Raw genomic sequence first — 21,254 nt, forward strand, 5'->3', positions numbered from 1 at the left:
TGGTTAATATGATTTTAAACCATGGATTCTGAGCAAGCACCTTTTTGCTGACCTAAGACATCTGGTTTCTTGATAGGAGAAGATGTACTCTTAAGTACAAGCATGTCCACCAAGTGTTTCTTTAGAAACCATAGATGCTATTTGAAATGAAAGACCGCAATATGTTCTCGAGAGATGTAACACATACACTATTTATTGTAGAACCTAATTAACTGCATGTGATCTTTTTTCTAAACAAAAGTGGTAGCAGCATTAGTTATCAGTGTTTTAGGCAATACCGACATTTGATCCAAGCTTTAAACTTTGGTTTATTTCTTTTAGGTTTATTTATCATTACAAATATCTGCTACAGTATTATTAAAAGCATGCCAGATATCCTATTCAGCCTTTTATCCATAGACTATATAACTAATTACTTCTGTACATTGTGTTCATTGTTATGTTTATCTTGAAAGCTGCTTACCTTGTTTTGAACTGTGAAATATTTTTCTTATTGGTCCGGAGAGAGATTAGTGCCTCGTAACTTTGGAGGTCTGGACACAGAACTCCATTATTTGGAGAAGTCTTGGATTTGACCTGCAAGTAATTTAACTCAGTTGGGGTCTTAGATATAAATAATGCAAATCATTTTTTTAGAAACCCTACATGCATACAATGACCGCAATACTATGATCCTTGCATGACGACAGCTAAAATATTTTCATTTATAATGTATACAATATATATCATCCTTTACTCAACCAGTACAATGTATGTTAGCATTGACAAAAATCTAGTTTTATGTTATTTTGTTGTAATGAGTTTCATTTAGACTTGGAGACTACAATTGGTGGTCATGTGATATTCCAGGTGGATTTCTCTCCTCAAAGACCACTAAACTGATTTATGGCAATGCTAATAAAGTCCGATCTCCTGTAGACTTCTACTAGTCAGTGTCTGTTGGTGTGATTAAGACTGAGAATTTCTATTCCTTACTGCAAGGGTTTATGGCAAAGAGTCAGGGTGTGTGTCTAGTAGCTTGAGATAAAAAGAGAAAAGGAATGTGCTAATATACAGCTGCCTAAAAACATAATTTGAAAAAAAAAAAAAATATATATATATATATATAGTATTAAAACAAATTGCATGAGTTCCACTTTTATTTTTTCCTGGCCTTTTGTTATATTGTTGGTAAATGTTTTGGGCATCCTGGGTAAGGGCCTGAAGGAAAAAGGGAGACAATATAAGGATATCAAATTGATCTTCCCTGAGTGAAATAGTTAATATAAAAGTAAATATCACCATTACCTATATTACTAAAGTTCTCACAGCACTTCACTGCTATGGTGTTGATCTTAGAATGTGTCACTAGAGTTGGTCAAGCAAATCTGCACTTATGTTTCTCTTAGGGTTTGTCAGTCTTCCAGAGTCTTCATGGAGTTCTGGGTCAACTTGCATCCTTTTAAGATCAGTAGTTGATTTAGTGTAGTGCGACTCCTTTTTTCAACTTGACTGCAAAAGCAACTTCATTTAAATTCCATAACAGCTATGCAAGTTGGGAGTCAAGTTCACTTTAGCTAATTTACACAATATCAGGTAACTCAGTCAAGGTGACCTAAGCAACTCTACTATACTGTCAACTTAGTATAGTTGAAACTTTTGTGTGTAGACGGCACGAAGACATCATTGCTCCATAATTTGACTTTCAGTCCATTGCTCCAAACTGAATTTACAAAATGATGAAATCGGTTTTCTCATATCCACATTTATAGTCTTTTTAACTAGCATTGTAGTGTTACATAAAAACTGCTTTTTAGAACGAAACAAAACTATTAGCCTTAACTATATTTTTCTTTATTTGAACCAATGCCATTAAGAACATACATTTTATTCATTGTGGTTGGTTGCTGAGCCAAATCAGGCTTTAAAGACTAAAGAGAAAAGAAAAAAACAGGACATCCTTTCAGTGCATTAATATCATAAGCTTGCCTTTTAGTAAAATAATATTAACATCTGTTTCTTCCTTTAATTTGTTTGATGGTATCTCTCCTGGTTCTGGCTCTGTCTTCTCTTCAGCATGATGTGAAGCATTCTTCTCTTTTTTATAATTTTTTTTTTAGTTCAAAATGAATGAGAACAAAACCTTAAACTTCTAATGAAGAACTGCTTCCGAATAAATTTAGGGTCAAGCTCTTTTATATTCTTTCTTTTCTGTGTTTGTGATGTTCCTGGTTCTTTGTCATTTCTATTTGGAGCTTTGCTGTTCCCCAATCCTTATGTAGTGCTTTGTAGATGACCTACTGTAAAATATGTTATAGCGCTTCAGAAACCTAAATTGTTCAGTGTAACCCTAGCTAAAAAAGTCACCTATTTTGACATTCATAAAATCATTTCTCTTCTTCTTTAAACAAAAATAGTTTTATTGTTGTGTTCACCTTAAGAGCCTTAAAAGATCTATGTTAAGAGAGCTTTCACAATGATTAAATGTCCCCAACTGCCTAACAGAAGTAAAGATCTGTTCAGGATTAATAATGTTTTGTTTCCAAAGTGATGTTTGGATAAGAATAGAAACCTCTGAATATCATCACCCATCACGTAGTGTAGGTCACATGTGGACAAGAAGAGTTCCCTAGAGGTCAGTACACAATATTGAAAAAGCACCACCATCATATGTATTATTATATACATCTAAATATAGAGTTAATTTAATGTATATTGCATTACTTACTCTGCTTTCAGTTTCTGTAAATCAGAATTAACTTTTATCCACGTATGAAGAGAATTGAATAAAAATGAACAAAAAAGCAATTGCATGTTTTACCTTGGCTTTATCAAGGTGGCTTCGTCAACCCAGAGCGTCAGTAAAGTGTCAACTCAACAGAGTTAGCCCCATGAAGGTGTGATTTCCCCATAGCCTTAGTCAATTGTTGCTAGATTAAGAGTACTTAATAGTCTGGGATATGAGCCTTTCATTTGCCAGATCATATTTTATCATCAGATACTTAATCTTTCCATGTTAAGTGTGGTGTAATGGGCCAAGTTGGCCCTTCTCAGAAGTAAAACTCATTGGGATCTTCGGATGTGGGAAAGGTCATTAACAGCAAGTTTAAAGCAATCTGTTACTTCTCAGCTGTGGTTATTTTCCAGAAAGTTTGTATAGTTGGTATCTTTTTATCAGCAACCTGCTAATGAATATTTGCCTTATGATTGTTCTTAAAGTGTGTGTTCACACCCTGTATATTGTATTAATCTTTATATTCTGTATATTATATTGTTCTAGTATATTATATATTAAAACTATCATATATGTTCGTTTTGATTGTCCCATGTACCGTGCTATGAATTCTGATGCCTTTTCACAAACAGCAAACATACTTTGGAATTTGCCAATTAGTTTTCTTATGTAATGAGAAATAAAAGAAATAAATGTTGTAAATATGCGAAAACTTGTGATCATGCTGGGTTGCTACCTTGCCCGTATTTATGTAAACGCTACTAAGAATCCAACCTGGGACCATTGAGAATCCTATTTAAGCCCTATATTGGCTGGTAATCTATTTAGGAAAAGGTGGCAACCTTATGGTTCTTTTATTTCAGGTATAATTCTTGACCCTGTAGCGATACACGTTTCCCATTGTCTTACAGAAATAAAGAATGGAAATCTGAAAGCCATTTTGGGGCTGTTTTTCAGTCTATCACGCTTCAAACAGCAACAGCATCAGCAGCAGCAGTATTATCAGTCACTGGTGGAGCTTCAGCAGCACGTCAGTCACTCCTCCACACCTGCAGAGGGCAGTCAGCCAAAAACGCAACAAGATATGCAGTCCAGGTACGGCTCTGTCTCACTTCTAGAAATGTCAATGATAAATACAGTAATACTGGTTAACAAAAAATATAGTTAAATGTAATGTGACGTAATGAAAACCTCCATTGCCGAAATAGAATCTAATGAAAAAGGACTTTGTGTCATTTGTTGATGATCTTAAGCAGCAGTGTGTAGCACCTAGTCTTGGATTATTCATACGAGTTCCAAATATAGCTGACTTTGTGTTGGTGAAACAAAATTTGCTATTTTACTAATTTTTCTTTTTTTCCTCTTGGGTGATTCTTGTTTAATATATGGGAAAATAGGATTAGGACATCCCCTTGTGCTCTGTAACAGTAAGTTATAGGCCTCTAAACATCTGCTACAAAGTGTTCTACAATAAGCAGTTGAAGAAATAAACACTTCTTCCCTAAAAAGTACACATATTTGAGAGCGTACTGAATTTTAATCCCCTAATAAACAAATGTGAATTGTGTGTTTCTAATGCCATGTTTAAAGGTTTATAGTTGACATTTCTTTTATCCCTTTTAATGTAATTTAAATCATTAGCTACACCACATTATCCAAGTGGTAAAAATTGTGAAGGCCCTTCCGTGCATATTCTTTAGAGACATTTGCTAGCCCTGTGAACAATCAGATGCACATATGAAAAGAGTTAACGATTCAGATGGGAGAGATCATCTTATTTAACATTTGCGACTTATTATAACAAAAACATTGTTGTGGCAATTCACTTTGTGAAAAAAAAAAAGCAATTACAATTTAATGACACCTTCTGTACATTTCTTGGTACTGCCGAGTAAAATGGATAGAGGGGGGAGAACTGCAATTACAGAAAAAAACATTAAACATTACAGTTTAAAAATTCCATAGACATAATTGGGTTGTCAAAAAGGTACCAGGTCACCTGAACATGTGTTTGGGGTTGTACGTGAATCTATTCCATTCTTGCTGTGTTAAGTAGCCTGATTTGTGTGATATTACTAATTTCATCATTTTAATATCACATGAGCCTGTATAAAAAAAGTCAGTGTTTACCAAAGCCTGCATTAAAAATATTGACCCAAAAATAGTTTGAATGCAATTTTTAATGTCATTGGCAGTTTTTATAAATTAAAGGATTACCTAAATGTTTTGATATCATTGTCATAGAGTTTTTCCAAAAAGCCTTTAACATTTCTTTTTGTTTTGCTAATGTATACAAAAACGTCAACAGTGAAAAGTAGGAGATTGAGTGTTCCTTATTTCTATTGCGCAATTATGGGTGTATTACTCATTAAGGACAATGTAAGAAATATGTATTAGCTTTCTCAAAATGCTAAATAAATATATTTTATGGCAGTATTTCAATCAGTAGTGGTACACAGTTTGAAATATTTCTTCCGGGCAGGGTGAGACTGGGTGGTATAAAGACCCTTTACTTGTTCAGAGGTATTCATCATTTCTGTACATGTTCTGGAAACTATGCATCTTGATACTGAACAGCAATCCTGGAAGGTGCTGAGAGAACGTGCATTAACATTCTCACAATTTAGTATGGTTGATAGGATATCTTCTTTGCTGATAAGGAAACTAATGGATGTTTTTTTGTTTGATCTCTCCTCAGTATGTGTGTATAATGTATCTATGTGTATATATATATAGTTATAGTTTTTACATGCAATTAAAATGATTTAATTGAAGGTAACCTAGAAGTCTTTTGATATATGAGAATTCTCAGCTGTTTAATGTAAAGTTGCTTTTTTAGATCCTTTTTGTCAATTTTCTAAAGCTGGGGATATCCTGTTTCATTTAGTCTTGTATTATTAGGTAAAGATCAATTATGATAGCTGATATGTTGTATGACTGTTTTATCATGTCACGTATGTGCATTGCTTTCAGTTACATTGCAAATGTGTAGTTTTGCATTGTCATTACATCTGTGTATTACACGGCATTGATTAGTGATGTGGTTTAACTGTGTTTTTCTGTCGTGCATGCTTATCATACATTTTTCCATTTAATTTCTCTGTTTCTTCTCACACAGTCTGACAGCCAGATATGCAACTCAGTCTAATCACAGTGGAATTGCAACCAGTCAAAAAAAGGCTACTAGGTCAGTTGACAACTCAAATTTATTGTGTGCTAGTGATACACAACTTTAAGCCATGTACACTGCTGTCCTATTTCGTAGACATAGCCAGACATAAGGCAATCCATAATCCTTTCAGAAACGCAACATTTACAGGATACCATTTAGCTGCCAGACAGACGCTTAAAAAAAAAAAACCTTAAAAAATAGGAAATAGTGATATTTAAAAAAATCGGATATGTAAAATGTTTTAGTATCAGTTAAATGAATCCTCATTTTAGGTAAATACTTTTTTGAGATGTTGCAATTGAGCAATTTATACATGTGCAACAATGATTTCTGCCGCCAGTTCAAACACACATGCCACGTGTCCTGATGCAAGAGTAAAGAAGTCCCACATGAAGCAGTATTTTCATCATGTACGTAAATGGCAGGGGTCAGAAACCCTAAAATAACAGTATGATTTATAGCAGGCAGCTGGCATTCAGTCACACTAGGTTTCACTGCAGTCCATTCCCTAAACAACCAAAATAGACTACATTGTGATATTTAGTACAGTACACAGTGAGCATTATATCTTGCTGTGATATTTAGGTTAAAAGGGGTGAGAATTATTTTCATTATCAGTGTATTTATCAACTCATCACTGGACGTTGTCTACCGGTTGGCTTAGAATCCCAACAGAGAACGGTTCTGTTTTTACCTAGCGCTTGCTTTTGGTATGTTTTGCATCTATTTTGCGTTCTGTATTCCTGTTTCCAGTTCATTAATTCTGTCAATTTACTATCATACATTTAACATGCAGTTTAACCCTTGCGTTCTTATAATACCTTCACTCCATGTTCACAAACATCATTCACTTTATATAGCTTATTATTCATGACTTCCATAACATAATAGGAAAAGTGTTTAAAAATTTAAATTAGGTTAATATTTTATTAATGATAAAAAATAACAGGTTTTATTTAAAATGCCAAGAGAAAGTAGGTGTATGTACGTAATGGTATTAACAGACATACCATCCGCAGGGCCCCAAATATTTAAATATATGATTGATATTTTCTTACTTTACAGGTATTCTGATTGCACACATATGCTAAGCATTGTGTGTTTGAAATACATTACCTCATTTTCCCAGAAGTTTTTTTTTCTAAATTACTAAAGTGTCATAGGGGTGAGCAATTTATTGCAGAGCACTTAAAGAGGGCATTAAAACATGCAGTGCTCAGTTACTTCAGTCTACTGGTAACTTTTACATGCCCCCTCATAGGGGTTATGATACTATTTTTTTATATAGTTTTTCTTTACTTGTATTAAAACAGGTAATTCTGCATTTCTACCATTAGCCTTTAAAAATCTCATAAATGTACAGAAATCAGCAGGACCATTTAGAAGAAGAACATTAATAATTATATTCAGTTCTTGTGCAGAACCTGTACATATTACAAAAAGCTCTGTTAAGTATAAGATCAGTATGTTAAACAATATGGAATGATTTTGTGATATATATATTGCATACTTATATACTGTATAGTTTGTTAGTAGTGCAGTACACTTCCTATTGTAAACATCCACAAGCTAGTGGCATTACACACGATGTTGGGCCCATCGGCATTCTGTGTTTAGGGGCCCTTCCCACATATGTATCCTGCTTTGGATTTAACTTGCAGAATAACTTGTAGAATATGTTATTGAAAGCGTGAGTTTGTGCTCACCTATGTGCACTTATATTATGCTACAAATAATCTATAAGTGTTGTGGGTCTGTTGTGTTGCATCTCTGTCCAAACCAAAACCTGCGCCAAGAGAAGAAAGCAGAGAGGTGGATTACAGACCACTAGGGTTGCCACCTGGTCGGTATTTCACCGGTACAGCCGGTATTTAGAGCAACCTTTTTTGCAGGGCAGAACGGCAGGGTGATTGGCAGGAGGGGGAGCACCCATTAGAGCGCTCCCCCTTCTGCCGCTCTGTCTTTAGCGCAGCGCTACGTGCCGCGACGGCGTGATTGGCGGAGGCTAAGCGCTGGGGGGAAGTGATGTTTAATTTCATGATGTCACTTCCCCCAGCACTCTGGAGTCTGGCAGCATCCGCACTGATAGAAGTAAACTAAGGTAGGTGCACATTATGTTTCTGCATCAGGAAATATTGGGGAGGGAAGGTAGGCGCACATTATGATTCTGTGACAGGAAATATTGGGGGGAGGGAAGGTAGGTGCACATTATGATTCTGCGACAGGAAATATTGGGGGGAGGGAAGGCAGGTGCACATTATGATTCTGTGACAGGAAATATTGGGGGGGAAGGTAGGTGCACATTATGTTTCTGTGACAGGAAATATTTGGGGGGGAGGTAGGGGCACATTATGTTTCTGTGATGTCACGCATATATAATTAATTATGCAAATTACCATGGCCAGTATTTTTTGCAAGAAAGGTGGCAACCCTACAGGCCACTGATTCACCAACCTGGGAACCTCTCAGCAATAATGCCATGTTTAAGAGCCAGAGCTGAGGGAAGACTAGCTGTGGGATTGGGGTATAGCCAAGGGTATGTGCAAAGGGCTATGGGCAGAAACCAATATTTAATACCTCTCCTTCCACAAAGAATTACAACTACTAGAGGGCCATTAATAAGCTTCCATTTCTGGGGCTCCTAGATGAAATCTACATGGCAACCTTCAATGGGCAAACACATTAACTAAACTGGGGAACATTTGCGAGTATATATTTTAAATATAGACAGTTATATCAAAGCCAAAAATACTGTGTTTTAAAATGCATTTTTAGTATATATTAAAAGTGTTATAATTTTTGAATAAATCCAAAGCAATTGCACCAACTGCAAAAAAGGTTATGGAAAAAGGCAGGTGGTAGTTCTTCATTAACTATTGGTCTAACAATGACTGTAGCCAAAACTCTCTTTCAGTGCTTTGTGTTTTCAATTTATATGACAGCAAGAAATATGTGAAACAGGAAAAAAGATCTAATCATTAATTATGTTTAAAGTTACTAGGTGTTTTTTCGTCAATATTTGCCATCTATCTGCCAACAAAGTATCACTTAAAGCAGCATTTTTCAGCAAGGCCTCCCAAAAGCAACTATTTCCCCCATTAACAATATTAACTTATAACATTATTCCTGAAACAACACCATGTGCCCCGGGTTGTACAAATGTTATATTCCCAGAAACTCTGCAATAAACACATTTTCATTATTTCTCTAGTAGCTTGGACTAATGTAATGTAATAATAATAACTATTAAAATAATAGCCTTTCATAATACACTTTCCCTTAAAGAAATCACTGAGATCTGAGATTTCTCCCACTTTTAAAATTGGAATGTTGAACCATTCCAGTTTAATATTAACTGTGAAGGGCGACCCATACATTTGCGCAATTGACCGAAGCCTTTTCCAGTATATACCTGTGGTGAATGATTAAATACCCAAAGTCAGCAGTGGTGCAAACACAGAGAGCAACGGTCTGCACAACACAGGTAACCCAATACAGCATCTTCCATATATATTTATATATGTATATATATTTGTATATGTTTGTGCATTACAAATTCTGAGTATTTATTTTTCCTGATTAGTTAATATATATTCTCAAACAATGGTCGCATTATGTTTATGCTTTTGAGATCTATGTCTAACTCAATAATGGTTATACCTGTAAAACGATGTTTAATACGGTAATTAATAAAGTGGAGATACCCAAAGACCTTTACTACTATGTAATGACTGCTAATTATAAAGAATCTTTAGGCTCCCCATAAATAATAAGTCATATGCTACCCGTGCTCTTTAAAGGGAAGCTCCAGCCATAATATGTACTGTAATGAATATGGGGCTCTGTAGCCCCTTTTGATTTTTGTGGTGTCGGTTTGCAAATGTCTGGGGGTATTTTGTAAAATCTCCCCATATACATTTACCGTTTTCCCCACACACAGCTAAATGCAATGCAGGAGATGTGTTCAGTCGAACATATATCCCTGCATGCGATATGTGATGTACATGCCATTCAGTGGCAACAAATGTCAGGCTAAGGAGGAAGAAGGCAGCTACTGCAGCATGGCTGCAATCTCTGTGTCTGTAAATGTTTTTGTTTTTTTTCTTTTTCATTTTTGAAGAATGCATATTAAAGTACCCACATAGTACTTTAATATGCATTCTTCTTTAGAGGGGCTGCCTGGGATATTAGACTGTCTCTTTTACTGTCAGTGTGGTGGCTACATCAAAAATAACCATTTGGGTCACAGTTCATGTGTTTTACAACTTACAGGATGTACATCATGAACCTTAAAAACAGTCCCTGTATGGTGTAATGCAAACAGCATTGTCTACAACATCTGTTCATCTGTAAACAACAGACATGCAACCTGTCATCACTTCTGGAATTGGCAGGCCATGCAAGGTTGTAAGTTTACAGGAGATAGACCCTTTTCTCTGTCTGCGCCAATGTGTTTCACTGTGTGTTCATCTTATTGTCAAATTTGTATATAGTGAATGTTGCTGTTATTGGTTGTTTTCACTCTTCTCTAATGTAATAGCGACAGAGCTTGCTGGTATTCTAAAAATCAAACATAATGTGATACAGGCTGTGCTATGCTGTGACCACCAAATTTAGAAACAACCATGACTGTGATTTACTATAAACATTAACAAACTTTGCCCCTTTAAAACTACATTGCTTGATTCCATATTGTAAACTGTGTTTTTTTGGCGTGAACTCTCCACCCATCTATTATAATACTTGGTTCTGATACATTGGGTCATTCAATTTGGTACAGCTATATTTTCTTTGTATTATGGGCCATGCCCTTGGCCCCTCTACCTTAGGCTAAAGAAACTATGGTTTTAGGGTATATTCAAGATTACAATAATGGCACACAATTATCAGAACACTTTCTTTAACGTAGTTTGTACAAGATTCCTATCCTAAGTCAGGACATTTCTGATGTTAGATTTCTGAACTGTCTCAGATGGTTATTGACAACTTTGGAAAGACCTAAACTGTAATCAATATCAGTTTCTATCTATAACCCACAAATGCCCTCGTTAATATAGCTGGGAACTCTCCAGGCTTGACCTGTAGAATTTGAGTGAAGCACTGCCTCCTTGGGTGCCTCCCAGTAACTTTCCTCTATCTCTGGAGAGGAAAGTGGTGTTTGGCCATGTCCATTCCCTAATTGCTTCCCCCCTACTCTATGGGGCTAGTCCCGCCCTATTAAGACCTAGCCTGCCTCCCGCAACTAAAGCTAGCCACACCTTCCACTCACAGCTAGCCCTGCCCACTGACAAAACCCCTCCCCTGAAGAGGGAGAGCTCCCAGCAGCCTACCTTGGAAAGTTCCAGGGTATGCTAGTTATGTAGGAATCTCGCATTGTTATGAATATATTGCCATAATGAATGCTGTTCATTCTTTCCTGGTACTTTTGTTTCGAGCATAATTTACATAGCTGCGACACACCAAGCTTCCTCTCGCACCAAGCCAAATGCCATGTTAACAGAAGAGGCATTGAATGTTTCAAATGTAGTTTAAATTCAATAATTCAGTAGCATACGCAATCCTCTTCATAACATCTAAGATGTTGAAAGAGGGTGAAGCTAAGCTACAATAGTTCTTTCATTAAAATTAATTTAATTAAAAAATGAGCTAACCAAAACTGATAGCTCTTCTGTAATAGGAAGAAGTTCAGGAATTGATCTTGTAATTGAGTGATTTTATGGTATGCATTTCTTTGTTTATCTAGTTTCTGGGTAATTTGTGAATAAACCGTAGGACAAATTCCATAAAACGAGCAAAATTATTTCCAGGTAGCTGGTTTAGTTACATTTTAGCTTCTCTCTTCCAGAAGCTTTTCATGGTTTAATATTTTACTTAGATTTTCCATTACAGAACTTTCCCACAGTGCAATCGAAAAAAAAATGGTGTCATTGATTCTGCAGCCTGTCTTTTAATTTGCGGCTTGTTACTAAGTGTGGGTATAGGTCAAGGCTCTTGTGCCCACAGAACTTTTGTGGCTGGAGAAATTTCGTTTTTTGTCTGGCTCTCGATCTCAGAAAAACGGGATGTGAGGGGTGGAAGCAGAGATATAGTTATCGTGTGGGTACGGTTGACTTGCTTACTCAAACTTTATCCATGGTACAAATGACCTCATTTACAGTGGCGAGAAGTGAGAACTGGTTTTCTACTCTCAACCTCAGGCATGTGATTTAACTGTGTGCCAAAAGGTTAAATATCTTCTGATTCTCACAAAATTAACTAATTGTATATATTTGGTTTATGGCACCACATATTTTAAGTATTATACATGTAAGGCTGAATATATTAGTGTTTTTTTAAAGGTTAGACTAATGACTGTTAAGACCATGATTTTAAATTGACCCCTTCTATTCCAGACCGTGGAGATCTGTAATTCCCATAATGTATTGTATAGAATTATGTAGGACTTAGCACCTTTTACAGTGGAATACAACTGAGGTCAAATAGAACAGCATTAAACTAACTCTTTTACTATTAGTTGACTTCTGATGGCCAAATGCCCAGAACTTTCACCATGATGGTGTATAAATACATATACAGCATGCAGGTTGACATGCAATCCTATTAAAGCAGTATGTGAATTAAGTAAAGGGATATTTTCCTGGTGCAGTTAATCTGATCATTAAAATGGTACTACTCTAAACATCAGATAAAAGCAAGTCTACGGGTAGAGGTTGGCAATCTAGGGCACCTTCTCTATACCACACAGTTTCTTTAGCATCTGACATATGTGGCATGAATCTGATGACAATATAATGTGAGAAGAGAAAATTCTGAGCTAACACCCCCATAACTGATCAGGTCACAGATAATGAACCATCACTTGGAGTTGACTTAGGTGCCTCATTGATTACTGATGCCTTATGCACGCTTAGGTGTTACACTGACTATTCTTAACTGGTTTCCAGGGAAAGACACTGATGTTTTGTCAGGTTTGTCAACTTGACGATCAGCAAAGATGCCGCTAGAATAGGTTGATGTCTTCTAAACTGTATTATGTTATGATAGAGTGCTCCCTATGGGTAAATGTTTATATTCACAACTGGAAACTTGATGAGTTTGATCCAAAGTCTCTGGAAGAGGCAATCTCTGGGGCAGAGAAGCAGCATTGGGTAGCACAACTCCCCACCCAGGTTCTGCCCACTTTCTATCATATAGATGTGGCTAACCATGTTCCCTTGAATGAAGTGGTATCCACAGAATAAGGGGGTTCCAGGTTGCCCTCCCTGGGAAGTTCTCTCGTATGTGTATATTTCTTAAACTGATTATTATTAGCAGTAGTAAATCATTTCTTCGCCAGTAGGGTCTAAAGTACCAGCTTGTAGCATTATTAAAGCAGAATGGTGTTTAACTTGGTGAGAGAAAGTTACTCACATTTTTGGTAGATTTGGTAGATTATTGAGCTCTCGTATTTTAATTCAATTTGGTTTACAGTCTCTTTGTGCTTGTAAGTTGTCCACTGAAGAGTTAACATAATTTGCAGATTTTAAAGTTACCTCACATCAATAAGTTTAATATAAACAACAGAATTTGTGCATACAATCAATCTGTCTTATTATCTCCTCTATATAATATGAATTCATTCTGTGGCTGCGATCCTTAATCCACTGTTGTATTAACCATGTTCATTTTATCGTCAAGTGATCAGAAAATGGACTGATCAGTAATATTTCTGTACTGTTAAATATACTACATTTTTCCAATACTATGCGTGCCCCGACAATCTCTTGTTTTGAAATATAACATTATGTTGTGTTTGCGGCTCTAGACTTCCAGGACCTTCCAGGGTGCCAGCTGCGGGCAGCAGTACCAAGGGTCAGGGAACAGCTAATTTAAATCGAAGAAGTCAGAGCTTTAATAGCATCGACAAAAATAAACCACCTCATTATGCAAATGGAAATGAAAAAGGTATGATGACACCAACGTAAAACAAGAAATTGCGTACCTTAAATATGAGAAATAACAGGCTTGTTGACAAAGGATATGAGCTTATGCACTGGTATATGGGTGTATGTATGTGTGATCTATCTCTCTATCTATCTATCTATCTATCTATCTATCTATCTATCTATCTATCTATCTATCTATCTATCTATCTATCATCTATCTATCCAATCGTTTGAAAAAGTAAGTACACCCTCTTTGAATTCTATGGTTTTTACATACCAGAACATAATAACAAAATTAGGTAGATACAACCTCAACAACACATGATAAATTACACTATGTCATGATTTATTCAATAAGACAGATATGATGTTTAGATTTGCCATTGGGAGGCAAAGTAAGTAATTTCAATACATTTTTACTTTGCACTTGTTAGTATTCAGTGTCCACAAGATGGGGACAGTGCTTGCTTTATACGTTTTTGCTTCACTGTCTGCTTGTCTTACATGAATGTCTTAAGCTTAGACAATGTGGCTGGAAGAATCTAATTAAACTATATAATTTGTATATATAGTGTATGTTATATATATATATCATATTGAATTTGTCAATTGGGTTACGTATGTATTTACATGTGAAAAGACGTTCGGATGCTCTAGGCCTAGAGTCTACTGCTCCCCATTACAATAAAACAGAAAAAAGATTTTGGATGGGAGGCTGAAATTGTGTGGAACATAGTCAGATATTAAGCTTTTATATGGATTTGCACTGAAAATCCTGGAGTGAAACCAGGCCCCAAAGATTTGTTTTTGGGGTCTTACAAGATCTGGCCCTCCTTCAGGCTTTTACAGTGGAAGGAAGGGGCTGTATATCCTTACATGGACAAAAAATGACTTTGATGTCATTGCATTCTAAATACATTGATGTTAATATGAAGTTTGTCCCCTCTTTGCAGCTGCTAATATAGTAGGTATGTGCACAGTCCCCCCTATGGCCACTAAAGATCTCAAAATAAAACCGATAGACTCTATCCCAGATATAGGAAATAATATCAAACTAATAATCCCAGTATTTGTGTAGTGTAAAAACAAATGCCGGTAGATACTGTGTAAGAGCTAACAAAATGTGCATGAAGTACAGACAGGGTTTCATTTTTAAGAATGGAGAGCACGTTCTTTAGTGAGGTGCTTATTGTGGAAATTTTTGCCACCTAATGGTGATAGTTCTTTTCTGCAAGGACCATGTGCTGACAGAGTCAAACTGTAAAATATTATTTACATGTACATCTCTGGATTTTAGATACCTCTCTATTCTTAAAACTAACTGGTTTGAGCTCTCATCCAGGTAGTAATAGGTAAAATTGTATACATAAGTGTTATTCTGGTGACTTCCTTGTGCCAAACATAATATGTTTTCTATCTTTTTTTATAGAATCACCTAAAGGCCCCCAGCAGCCAGCAGGCATGAATGGAAATGTGCAATACCCCACAAGCTCTGGTCAGCAAGTGGTCTCTGCCATACCCTCTCCAAGTGCAAGTAAGCCTTGGCGCAGCAAATCCATGAATGTTAAGCACAGTGCCACTAATACCATGTTATCTGTAAAGCAGCCCAGCCCCGCAACCTCACCCACACCATCTTCAGACAGATTAAAGCCACCTCTATCAGAAGGAGTTAAAACATCATCATCGGGGCAAAAATCAATGCTTGAAAAGTTTAAACTGGTCAACACTAGGGTCGCTTTGAGATCCCAGTCTTCATCCAATGAGGTCATTAAAGAGGACGAGGCCTTATTAGAATGTGGGGAAAATGAAGATGGTTCAACATTTAGCAGCCCTAAAGTGTCACCCAAATTGACTCCCCCCAAAGCCGGAAGCAAAAGTATCAGCAATAAAAAGTGTTTGCCCCAACCGAAAGAAAAAGAAGACAAAAGCAAAGACAACAAAAGCAAATCAAACAGTGAAAAATCTGCTAAAGAAGAAAAAGAACAGACCTCTGAAGGATCAAAAAAGAGTTCAAAAATTGCAAGCTTGATTCCCAAAGGAAATAAATCTGTCGCGGTTAAAAAGGAAAGTTTGATACCTTTATCTAGTGGGATACCAAAACCTGGATCAAAAGTGCCTGCAGCAAAGCAGACCACCCCTCCAGGTCCTGCAGTTGCAAAAGAGCCAGAAAAAAATAGGACTACAAAAGGGAGCCAGACCCAGTCACCGCAAAAAAATGTGTCATGTGAGAAAGCAAGTACGCCCTCAGAAGCAAAGGTACCCACTTCGTCCACAATCCATCCTGCCTCAACAGGCACAGCTGGTGCTAGCGTCCAGTTCACAGGGAATGGAGCCGTTCAGCTCCCTCAACAGCAGTACACACACCCCAATACTGCTACCGTGGCACCTTTCATCTACAGGTAAACAAACCGGTCTTCAATCAGTATTACGGTATGAGTGACCGAATCTGCTTAGTTACTGACAGAAATAGAATGAAACAATTATCAGGATGTGAAAATGTCACTATGCTTGTCTTTAGGAAGCATCTTGTTTGTCCTTGACCATGCTTTTGTGCACACGGTAAAAAAAGGCAACTGGTGCAGGTTAATTGATGAATGATGCTAACCAGCACCAGCATATACTTTGTAAATCATAATTTATCACATTATTTTAATAATCATTAATAATTTAGAGCCGGGGTTGCCATATGTATTATTTTTTTTAATAGTTTCTATGTGTTTGCGCACATCACCAAGCTCACTGTATCTGGGTGAAATGACTGCACGGTTTACGCTGGCAGTCACAATACATGTGGGAGAACTCTTGCTAATCCTCTGGCAGCTGATTAAGCTGTCCAGTCCATCATCATTAAAAGGTTGCAGGGATTGTCAGACATGCAAGTAATTCCTTGTTCCAAAAATTACATTTCGTATTAATATGCAGCATTTGAAATGCCAACATCTTAAAGGCTTCCACTACTGAGCTTTGCTCTTTTATGGTAAACATTTATCTGCATGAGCTGATTATGAACGTTATAACAGACATTAAAGAGAGCAATCATGTTCAAGTGGTTTGGTGCTTTTGTGAGATAACAGTGTAATCTCCAGAGTCTTGTATCTCTTCTAATAACAGTACTTCCCTTCTGCATTATTTATGACAACATCCCTACAAATTCATTTTCTTGCCTTTTTTTTCACCAACCACAATCAGTACTCCGGAGATATGGTTTGGGAAACTAGATAAACACGATTATTAATGTAACGCTTTAATTCATAGACATTTTATTTTATGTTATCCTAAGATTGTATGAAACTGACAGTAGCATTGTTCCCTGCTAATATATTGCTCATAAATATAAAATAATCTTCTCCATTGCAGAGCGCACTCAGAAAATGACAGCAGTGCTTTACCACCTGCTGACTCTTGTACTAGCCCCACCAAAAGTGAATCATCGTACAGTAAGACCGCCAAACAGTGCCTGGAGGAGATATCTGGTGAGTTGCCAGCAAACACAGATATAGCACTTTTTCCATAGTGGTCTGGTTTGCTTACATTTGGTCTTGTCCTTCAATAAATAAAGATCATTACTAAAACTTAAGGTGGAACTGTACCTGTTATCCCTGTACCTCTTCTACTGTGTTCGAAATGAAAAAGAATATATAGGATTAATGTAATAGGCTCTATTTGCCGCAGGTGTTGAATGGCAGATATACATATAGGGGGTTAGGCACTCACAATATTATAGCAAACAATATAATGAGCCAATCAGACCAAGACATGGCAGCAGAATCACCCTGGTGGTTGTTCTGCATACTGGCACAAACACTTTTGACGTGACATGGATCCTATTTCATTTTTAGAGAATCATTATCTGACTCATTAGGTTAGGTACCACAGAATAAGCTTCTGCAATGCCTTTGGAATGGCTGAATGTATGCAAGTATGGAGTAAATACAAATAAATCCAAGGTGATAAGATTGTAGGTCAAGAATCGCCTCTGAATCTCAGAATCGCCTCTCAGCTTGTGAGATGTGGAATGTCTGACTCCTTCCAGCAATCAGAGTACACAAGGTATAGATGGTTTAATATTCTTGGGGAAACGTTACATTTACTTATAGTGCAAATATTCAACCGATGCAGGATGAAATGAGCATTAACATCAAAACAAACTAAATTTACGATAAGTTTAACATATTTTAATACTCATTGTTAGGGAAGAGGAAGAAGAGGGTCCTGCTTTTGCAAGCTTACGATCTGAGGCACAAATCTAATTGTTACTATTGCCAGTTACCAACCCTAAATATAGGACTCTACAAACAGTGATGTGGCTATACAGGTGCAATGTTGGTCAGATATGGCGTTCTTTACTCCGACTGTTCATTAAAGTTGGCCAAGCTAAGCAGACAGTTATTTTTAATTTTCATCTGACCTTTCTGTGACATGAAACACATGCATAAGAAACAACAATCAGACTCTGAAACGGATTCAGGATTTTGTAGCTTCTTGAACTGGCAATAAAAAGAGGAGCAGATGGTACCACTGCATTGCATCTGAGAATTATTGCCCAGTGGCATCAAGCCTGGCATTGATGGGATGCTCCAATATTTACTATGTTGTTTGAATATAGAAAAAAAGAAAGCTGGAAAGCTGTAAAATACAATATTTAAATTATTTAGATTTTCATGTAAAAAAAATCCCATAACAGTAGAATTTTATTCTGTACAAGTTCCATATGTCTACACTACATTCCTCATCTAAAGCAACACTTGCAGAGAATAGGTGCTACAAGCTTTAATTAAGTCTGGTCCTCAACAAACTATTCCCTTCCACGATATAAACATTGGCAATGCGGTGAGTAATGGAGCAATTTGCAGGATTTTGTTGAGCTATGAGTTCTGCAACGCTTCAGTAGCTGTGAAGATCATCATTGATCTGCTTGGAGTTTGTATAAGCTCCTCTCCTTTTTTTTTCTTCTCCTATAGAAATATGCTTCTTTGGGAGCAGTGTTTCTATGGCACTGGACATAGTTATCAGAGTTTACCCTCTTTTACATTCTTTATAAACTTAAGTTATGAAGGTGCTTTATAAAGGTATCATGTCCCAAGCAATAAAATTAATAGAGCTTAAAATATATTCACGATAGCTTTAATCAGAGCCGGCCTTAAGTGTTCTGGCGCCCTGTGCGGACTACTCCTCTGGCGCCCCCATCCCAAAAAAAAAAAAGAAAGGAAAAAAAATCTCCCCCCTCTGCCCCTTCTCACTATCTACCAACTCTGCCCCTTCTCACTGCCTTTCCCCCTCTGCCCCTTCTCACTATCTACCCCCCCGCCCCTTCTCACTATCTACCCCCTCTCCCTATCCTTACTTACCTTGTCGCCGGAGTCCTGCGGTGGGAGCGGGAGGCGTCCGTCTTCCCGCTCTGCTGCGGTGTGCGCTTCACAGCTGAGCGCCAGAATAATTCCGGCGCTCAGCATGAAACGCCGGCACTGCGACGGAGTCACGAGAGTGAGGGGCGCCCGAGCGGTTGCTGAAAACTTCATGAGCGACCGCTCGGCTCCCCTGCCCGGGACTTAAATTAAAACATCTGGGGTTTTTTTTTGTTTTAACTTTATTTCTAATAAATTATGTTAAATAGCGTTAAAAAACAAACAAAAAAAAAACCCAGATGTTTTAATTTAAGTCCCAGGCAGCCGCCCCGTTGCCATGCCGCACAGGTCGCACACCCCTAAGGCCGGCCCTGGCTTTAATTCTGTCCCATGCATTTTACATTTTATTACTGTATTAACCTTTACCACTTCTGATAGGAGTCTGTTAAACTTATCAACCACCTTCTCAGTGAAGTAAAAGTCCCTTATATCACCTAGACCTTCTAGTTTTAGACTCTTGTCCTCCCTATGTTTCTATAAAGGTTCATTTCCATATATGCCTGTTGGGTTAGCTGCGTAATGAGTTCCCTTTAAGTAAATTATACTTAAAAATATATATTTTAAGATTTTTATGTTTTAGTGATAACAATGGATGCAGTTTTAGGATCTTTTTATATAATGCATAGTTGCTTTTAGGTCAGAGATCCACTTTTAGTTAAGTCCTAATGACATATTTCCTTTACATTCTTTCAAATTTTGAGACATCTAAAGTACTCACTTTATTTTTAGTAAAGCCAGAATTCTATCAGTTTTAGTGTACAGTAGTAAAGAAAATCTTGTTCCTCCAAAGCTGCAAAAACGAATGTGAGAAGCTATCCCTTTATCTTGACCAGGACTAAAAGTACACAATTAAAGAAAGTTTGATTTAAAGGCGACATTATGGTTGAAATGAACAAACGCTAATCAATAATTGTTCAGGATCCGCTGGCAAAAATGATAAAATCATACATGATTTTGTCATAAGGAATATCAGAGAACATTCCAATATTTTGGTGTGCATTTGTTAAACTCCTAAGTAATAATGGCCATTTACTCTTAAGCATGTGTCTATAAACCTGTGGCACTTTGAACTGTATAGCTGATGCAGTCGTGGTATAACCAGAAGGCTGTTTGCTGCCATGGCAGCCAGCAGCATGTACTGCAGTGCAAGGGAAGAGTCATAGATCTGGGAATGCAGGTTGAATACTAAAACGGAAGCAAGCGACTTGTGCAGAGCTTTCCTCAATGCTTCATTTTGGCTTGTATTGAGCCGTGACGTGAGCACAGTAGTTGCAGCACTGTGTCAGATAATATAAAGTGTGCGGGAGCTCAGGATTAAGACAACTCGTCTGGTCGGAGGGGAGAGGAAAAAAGGGTTAATGAGCAGGGGCTTGGAATTTGGATCTTTGCAGAAATGAAGGTAATTTGCTTGAATACATCTGGTATCTTGCTGAAGAACGACAGCTGGAGGCTACTTTTTAGCTGGACCTGTGAATCGATGGAGTGTATTGTAAATGTATGAAGGAAGGATTCCTAAAAACACCTTTAACTCTGCAGTCAAGACAAAATAATGAATTCTGAAGTGTTCTCTAATACGAAATCTATCTCTAAATCTTCGAGCGGAGGAAAAAATGCATTGAAGTAATTTTTTTTGCAAGCTTTAAAATACACCTGCCTGTTATTACAAAAAAGATGCAGCGTCCTACTGAGCTGCCGCTTATAAAAAGCAAGGATGTCAGAAGAGGCACTTTTCTTAGGAAACAAAAGTCCATGACAAATTTGTCATTTCTCAGGGGAGGTGCTGAAAATAGGGTGCTATTTTCCTACCAAGAAAATTGGTGTGAAGAGTCATCCAGATCAAAATTCAGCATTGAAAAAGAAGAAAAAGTTGAAACCAGATGCCTGTCAAGGATTTTTTCCCAGTCTGTACACTGCCTATCTCCAGTGAGAGTGTGGGAAACAGAAAACATGGCACCCTTATGTACTATGTCATCCTTCACAAGGGCATCATACCATGTTACTGAAAATCAAGATGGATTAACCATTTCTACTGAAGAGAG

At 37.1% G+C, this 21,254-nt stretch overlaps 1 protein-coding gene across 2 annotated transcripts in view; it reads left to right on the top strand.

Moving 5' to 3' along the window:
* The window catches only part of NAV3 (neuron navigator 3), a 151,120-nt gene that overhangs the window by 63,915 nt on the left and 65,951 nt on the right, over positions 1–21,254 (top strand). For both annotated transcript variants that reach the window (XM_053462634.1, XM_053462633.1), the window contains exons 5-9: positions 3,625–3,808; positions 5,832–5,900; positions 13,690–13,829; positions 15,240–16,209; positions 17,168–17,283. In XM_053462634.1, coding sequence (XP_053318609.1) covers positions 3,625–3,808; positions 5,832–5,900; positions 13,690–13,829; positions 15,240–16,209; positions 17,168–17,283 — 1,479 coding nt within the window. The remainder of the gene's footprint in view (positions 1–3,624; positions 3,809–5,831; positions 5,901–13,689; positions 13,830–15,239; positions 16,210–17,167; positions 17,284–21,254) is intronic.

Source organism: Spea bombifrons, chromosome 4 (genome assembly GCF_027358695.1).
Source record: "Spea bombifrons isolate aSpeBom1 chromosome 4, aSpeBom1.2.pri, whole genome shotgun sequence".
Lineage (NCBI taxonomy): Eukaryota > Metazoa > Chordata > Amphibia > Anura > Pelobatidae > Spea > Spea bombifrons.